Source organism: Saprolegnia diclina (assembly GCF_000281045.1).
Source record: "Saprolegnia diclina VS20 unplaced genomic scaffold supercont1.159, whole genome shotgun sequence".
Taxonomy (NCBI): domain Eukaryota; phylum Oomycota; class Saprolegniomycetes; order Saprolegniales; family Saprolegniaceae; genus Saprolegnia; species Saprolegnia diclina.
In genome coordinates this window covers 3,653-10,104 of record NW_008246226.1, presented here as the reverse complement: position 1 = coordinate 10,104, position 6,452 = coordinate 3,653, and the positions used below count along the sequence as shown (strand labels likewise).

At 57.0% G+C, this 6,452-nt stretch overlaps 4 protein-coding genes across 4 annotated transcripts; 1 reads left to right on the top strand and 3 right to left on the bottom strand.

Annotated features, from left to right (window-relative positions):
* Positions 1–256: 256 nt before the first annotated feature.
* On the bottom strand, positions 257–555 carry SDRG_16878 (hypothetical protein; the record flags this gene model as incomplete). Its single annotated transcript, XM_008623102.1, has 2 exons — positions 257–365; positions 422–555. 2 exons carry the CDS (start codon positions 553–555, stop codon positions 257–259), a joined length of 243 nt encoding a protein of 80 aa, XP_008621324.1.
* Positions 556–672: 117 nt separating this feature from the next.
* Positions 673–1,669, bottom strand: SDRG_16877 (hypothetical protein; the record flags this gene model as incomplete). The annotated part of the gene is made up of 2 exons (XM_008623101.1): positions 673–1,602; positions 1,646–1,669. The coding sequence occupies 2 exons, from the start codon at positions 1,667–1,669 to the stop codon at positions 673–675; spliced, it is 954 nt and encodes a 317-aa protein (XP_008621323.1).
* Positions 1,670–2,224: 555 nt separating this feature from the next.
* SDRG_16876 (serine/threonine protein kinase) lies at positions 2,225–4,002 on the top strand (the record flags this gene model as incomplete). The annotated part of the gene is made up of 4 exons (XM_008623100.1): positions 2,225–2,465; positions 2,536–2,692; positions 2,747–3,008; positions 3,076–4,002. The coding sequence occupies 4 exons, from the start codon at positions 2,225–2,227 to the stop codon at positions 4,000–4,002; spliced, it is 1,587 nt and encodes a 528-aa protein (XP_008621322.1).
* Positions 4,003–4,170: 168 nt separating this feature from the next.
* SDRG_16875 (TKL protein kinase) lies at positions 4,171–6,159 on the bottom strand. Its single transcript, XM_008623099.1, has 2 exons — positions 5,551–6,159; positions 4,171–5,499 (listed from the first exon to the last, which is right to left on the bottom strand). The coding sequence occupies exons 1-2, from the start codon at positions 6,078–6,080 to the stop codon at positions 4,221–4,223; spliced, it is 1,809 nt and encodes a 602-aa protein (XP_008621321.1). The 5' UTR covers positions 6,081–6,159; the 3' UTR covers positions 4,171–4,220.
* Between the last annotated feature and the right edge of the window lie 293 nt (positions 6,160–6,452).

Here is a 6,452-nt window from a genome sequence, read left to right as displayed (position 1 = left end):
GCGGTCTGTGCACCTCGTTCCTTGTTCATATGCAATGGCATGCCACAGTAAATTGACCGCGACTTTGGCGCACGATGTTAGAGGTAGTACGGAGGGGAGGTCGCATGCTTCCTTGACGTCGCCTCTAGTCGATGCAAGCAGACATTTCACAAGTGAGTACTCGCTGCACAAACGCATATTGTCTGGTGGTGAACCTTGAAGTGCGACTCGAGTACATGTACATACAATTGTAGTAGAAATGCAAGGTTTCGAACTATCAACTTGATACAAAAATCACAGGCAAACCATCGCGACCGCTCAGCGACGCTGCGGCGGCCAAGTCGCGGAGATCGACCGTCGTCGGTGTTGCGCAAGGGCGCAGTCGTCTGCCGCCCATAAAGCTCGAGGTAGCCGCGGAGGCGATAGCCAAGGAGTCACCAACGTCGTCTTGCGCAACGCCGTCAACGACGACTCTTTGTCTTCGAGCGTGAGACGGTTCATGAGCGGGATCGAGATCTTGCCGATCGTCTTGGTGCACAGCAACGGCGATGCGATCTTGAGGACGATCTCGGCCATATGCGCAAGCAGTGCAATGCCGTTTGGCGTCGCTTGCTACTTAAAGAGTTCATTGCCGCTAGCTAGCGCAACTTCATATTAGTATCAACTTGGTAATACACACCACATTATGTACAGCTACGGGGTCTTGGGCGTACTGGCCAGCAACGCCGCGGCCGCCACGTCGCGCTTCTTGGAGAGATCGAGCGTCTTCGGCCCGGCAATGGCCTTTTTCAGGAACTCGGTCGTCTCCCGCTCAAAGACTTCGAGGTACCCGCGAATCTGCGGTCCAAACACCATCCGGAACTCCAAGGTACCAATGTTGTCGCCTTCATGGACGATCGGGCCCTGCTTCGTCCGCACCGCCGTCAAGCTTTTGTCGTCGCCTTCCAGTGTGAGGAGCTCGCTGAGCGGAATCGAGACCTTTCCGATCGTCTTGGGGAAAAGCAAAACCTGGGTCTTGATGAGGACTTCGAGAGTGTGCGAGAGCGGCTCAATGTTGGCAATCGTCGTCGACACAGGCATAAAACGATGCAACGCGCCGCCGGTCGCGACGGAGCTCTTGACCGGCGTGCGCTTCGTGTCGTCGACGTTGATCTCGCACCAAATGTCGTGCGAGGTCCCGAAACTTGGTACGTAGAGGACGCCCGATGTCTTGACCGGTGGTTCCGTGAGGTCGACCTTGGCAAGATCGGGCGTCGTAAAGCCAGCGCCGCCGTACGCTTGGCGGATGGTCTCGAGCCGGCGGACGACTTCGGGCGCCGTAGGCCGGCGTTCTGGGTCGTACGTGATGCACTCAAGCGCGAGTGTCTCGTACTCTTCCGACGGGCATGCATAGTCGACGTCGAACGGCTCCGCGAGCATTTTGATTGCCTCCACAGGATCTTTAAGCCGGGCAGCGACAAGGTTGTCATCGATGGGGCTATCCGCCCGCCCAGTGGTCCTCATGACGTATCCGAACGGGACATCGCGCGTCACGAGCGAGATGAGAATCTGCCCGAGGCCAAAGATGTCGATCTTGTCCGTATACGTCGTGGCGCCGTCGTCGCTCTTGTCGACGCTGTCCGGCTTTGCCAGAGTCTCGGGGGCGCCCACCGAGCTTCCATGATACCAACGGTGAGATGCTTATTATCATGTCGTCAGTGATGGGCATGGGCGTTTGTATCAAGTTCAAGTGCACACATAACCTCTAAAAAGGAGGATGCTTACCTTCTGCGCCAGTGTTTTTCGTTTGGAGAGAATCGTGGAGTTCTGTTGATGAGCATGCGCAGTCGTTTTGGATTTTGTTGTTTTTGGCCAGCGAGCCAACGGCGTCACGGGCGAAACTGTGGGCGGCAAGGTCACGCTCCGCGCTCGCCGCCCATGAAACTCTTGCGACTGTATCAACTTGATAGAATTCGAGACATGTGGTTTGGTGTGGGTGTGTGGGTGGGTGCAGTCTTATCAGGCTACGGCCGACTCCAGTATGAGAGGTGTGACCAGTGAATAGGATCCAACCTGATGTGCAATGTATCCACTGGATCAAAATAATCAAATGCAATACAGTGTATCGGGTATGGATTACTTACTACGTGTTATATACTATCAAATGCTACGCGACATATCAACGGGAGTATCAAGTATCACGTAAATATTACCTGCGCACGGCACCTCGCGCTCGGACGCATCTCCTCATTTCTCCTTTTGCACGATGGGCGGCAACTTGAGTGCGCTCATCATCAATACGCCGGTTGACGTCAACACGAACGCAACCGAGGTCGAGTTGCTCGTCCCAGAGCTCACGGCCGAGCAGCGCATCGCACAGCTTGAGACTCAGCTCAAGCACGAACGCGAGGACAAGGCTCGCTTGGTTCGCGACCATCGTGAAGCGCTCCAGCGGATTCGGGACGTCACCACCGCGGCCCATGCCAGCCTCCAACGCGCGCGCAATGGTTCTTATGCACCTGCGCCTCAGCTCTGTGCCGCATATCGACCCCGCTTCTTTCGAAAGCCTCGAGGGAGCCGGCTTGTTGCTGCAGAAAGAATTTCCGTTCGCAGTCCTTACGCCAGGCCGGCTTCAAAGCGGCGACCTCGCGCTGCGCATCCAGCTCAAGCCCGCATTCCAAAAGGACGCAAAGGTCGTCTTGCGCTTCAAGCAAACCATGGCCATTATGCAAGCGTATTTCCTTACATAGTCGAGAAGGACTAGCCCGGTCTCATATCTAATTCGTAGACTCCGAGGCGGCGGCGGCTCGCTCTTGCGCATTTTCGGTGCCAATCAACTCGAATCGAACGACCCGGTCGCGTACGTCGAGTATGTGACGGGCATGACCCTCCAGCGCTACTTGTGCTCCAAAACCGATGCATCGTGGTCCGAGAAGCTCCACATTGCGGTCCAAGTCGCCACGGCGATCGCCCACATGCACAACCTCGCCGTGATGCACCGTGACCTCTCGTGGCTGTGTGTCTACGTGGATGCAACCGGTCACGTCAAGGTATTTCCCGGTCTCAAAATGCGCGATACGGAACCAAAACCAACATATGACCAACAATGTGACGGAGGCGCGGTGGAGCGCTCCCGAAACACTTGCAACGACCGACGCCGTATCGTACGATGACAAGATCGACATCTTTGGCCTCGGGTTGCTCCTCATCGCTTTCGTCACGCGCGACCTCCCCTTTATGCATGTGTTGACGCCCAAGGGCAAGCATCTCGACGACGACTTGCTTTGCCGGTGGTTTCAAGACCCGAAGCGTGCCCAAGAGCTTGTGACGAGCGACTTTGGGGACTCTCCGTCCGACGAGTACAACAACCTCGCGCTTGCTTGCATCCAGCTGGACCCGGAACGTCGGCCCACGGCACCCGAAGTTGTCCGCCGCCTTGAAGCCATGCTGCTGTCGTACGGTGGTCCATTGTCCGTGACGAAGAGCGATGCGACGGTCCATCTTGCTGTGGCCGTGCACAACACATTCGCCATGACGTTTGAGCCCACGTTTGGCGACGCGTACGCGCTCGAGTGCGTGGTCAGCGTCGACGACGCAAGCCGCAAGCCCGTCAAGTTCTCGAACAAGAAGGAAGGAACAAAGTCGCACATTTTTGATTCAGAGACAACGTTCGACAACATTGACCCGGTCGATTGGACGCTGCAACTCATTTTCAAGACGCCTGGCTACGACATCGCCCCATTCGGGACGAGCTTTGGGGGCCGTCATGTCGGGAAGGCCACGATCCCGCTCGTTGAGTTTCTGAAAGCTGAGAACAATCCGCGCAGTCTCTCGGCGCCCCGGGAAAAGGTCTGCGACATTTATGGCTACGGCAAGGACGGCGACACGATCGGCAAAGTGGCTCTCTCGGTGGCGTTTCGGGGTCAGCTCCGAGAGCGCCTCGAGGACTACGAAGCGCATATTGCCAATGCCATTGACGTTACGGCGGACGTACACGAGAAGCGCAACGTGGTGGCGCAAGCGCTCTTGCGCGATGCGCCGTAGCAGTATCTTTCTGTGTTTCAACTTGATACGATTGGAAATTTATAGTTGATTTTTTTGGTACGAAGAATATGTTATTCATGGTTGCTAAACCAGCGCCTTTTAGTACAGGTAGATACCCCTTTGGCAACTTTTGTGGTCGCCCCATGTTCCGTTTTGGCGCCGAAGCCATCGAGTGTACGATCTTTTTATCAAGTTGATACGAATCACAGATGTGCAAACTACGGCGCACCGCTCAGCAATACCTTGACGGCCAAGTCGCGCTTCTTGCGGAGATCGACCGCCAACGACTCGTCTTCATCGGTGTTGCGCAAAAACACGGTCGTCTGCTGCTCAAAGAGCTCAAGGTACCCGCGGAGACGCTCGCCAAACGTGACGGCAATCTCCAAGGAGCCAACGATGTCACCGTCCTTGAAGATGTGTACCTTTCTCATCCGGCGCGCCGTCAAGGTCAACTCTTTGCCTCCGAGCGTAAGAAGGTTCATGAGCAGGATCGAGATCTTGCCGATCGTCTTGGTGCGCAACAAGTGCTTCGTCTTGAGGGTGAACTCGACCGTATGCGCGAGCGGCTCAATGTCCTTCAGCGTCTCGAACTGCCGGAAAACGTGCGTGACGTTGCCAGTAATGGACGGGAGCACGATCGCGTCGTGCTTCTCGTCGTCGATCTTGATTTCGCACCAAACGTCGAACGGCGACCCAAACGCACTTGGGCTCTGCACGCCGGACATCTTGAGGAGCTCGATCGTCAGGTCGACCTTGGCGTGGTCGGGCGTCTGGATGGTCCCTCCGCTGTACGCTTGGCGGATCGTCTCGAGCCGGCGGACGACTTCGGGCGCCGTCGGCCGACGCTCGGGGTCGTACCGGATGCACGCGAGTGCGAGTGTCTTGTACTCTTCAGACGGGCATGCATAGTCGACGTCGAACGGCTCCGCGAGCATTTTGATTGCCTCCACAGGATCTTTAAGCCGGGCAGCGACAAGGTTGTCATCGATGGGGCTATCCGCCCGCCCAGTGGTCCTCATGACGTGCGTGAACGGGAGGTCACGGGTGACGAGCGAGATCAGAATGAGACCAAGTCCGAAAATGTCGATCTTGTCCGTGTACGTCGTGGCGCCACTGTCGTCGCTGTCCTCGGTCTTTGCCAGAGTCTCGGGGGCGCCCCACCGAGCTTCCGTGATACCAGCGGTGAGGTACGACTCGTACGCCTGGACTTGGCGCATCTTGAGGCCGGCAAAGACCTTGACGTTGCCAGTCGCATCGACAAAGACGCGGGACCACGAGACGTCGCGGTGCATGACGGCGAGGTTGTGAATATGGACAATGGCCTTGGCGACTTGCGACGCGATCCAGAGCTTCTCGGCCCACGTCGCGTTTTGCTTGTTCATGAGGTACTCACTGAGGGGCATGCCCGTGACGTACTCGACGTACGCGATCGGGTCGTCCGAGTTGATGTTGCAGGCGCCGATGAGGCGCAGGAGCGTGCCGTCGCCGCCGTTGAGCCTACAAGACATGGAGTCAGTGCAATGAAGCTACAGTAGCAGTAGGACGTACGCTTGCATGATGGCTAGCGTCTTCTTGAAGCGCTCCAGAACGTCCTTGTTGCCTTTGAAGCCATCGACGAGCTGGATGCGCAGCACAAGCGTCCCGTCATGGATGCGGCCGGGCTTGAGCTCCGCGAACGGAAAGTCGCGCTTCTCGAAGCCGAGGGGACCTGTGATGTGCTCGAACTTGAGATCGTCGACTTCCGTGATCGAGTTGAGGCGCTGCTGCATGAGATGCGTCGCGCGCTCCTCGGCGAAGCGCTGTACGGTGGCGTCGCTGTCGGCAGCTGCCACGCCGCCCAAGCGCCGAGCTTCCGCAATTTGGGCAGCGTAGAGCTCGAGCTCGAGCTCGTGCTGGAGTGTGAGGTCCTTGACTTCGGAGGCGTGGGCAAGCGTTTCCTCCTCGTACTTGGCCTTGATCTGCTCCAGCTCGTGCTTGAGCTGCGCGATGAGCACTTGGTCCGGGTTGAGGATCGGCATGGGCTCGGGCGCAGGCTTCGCCGCCGGTAGATCCTTGAAGGAGCTCTGTTCAGCCCCCATGCTGGCAAAATGCAATGTGATGTTTGCACTTCAACGCACGTGGCAAGCTGCTGACCACTTTTTGTATGGGATTGCAGGCTGGCTTGGTTCCAGTGCATTGCACACACAGCTGGCAGACACGATCACTTCGTCAATACACTGTACGGTCGGGCGACGGCGGACTCTACGAGGCAAGAAAGATGCGTCGTTTCAGAGCTCTGCTCATGACGTTCCGCTCATCTGTTCCGCTACACAACGTGTGGATTTTCATATCAATCAGCTCGAACGAGGATCCAAACATCCAGACAATGTGTGAGGAATGTGGGGCTGCGGTGTACCAGCTGTTCCGTCTAGTACGACAAAGCGTGGTTCATTGTGAAGCTTGCGGGTGGT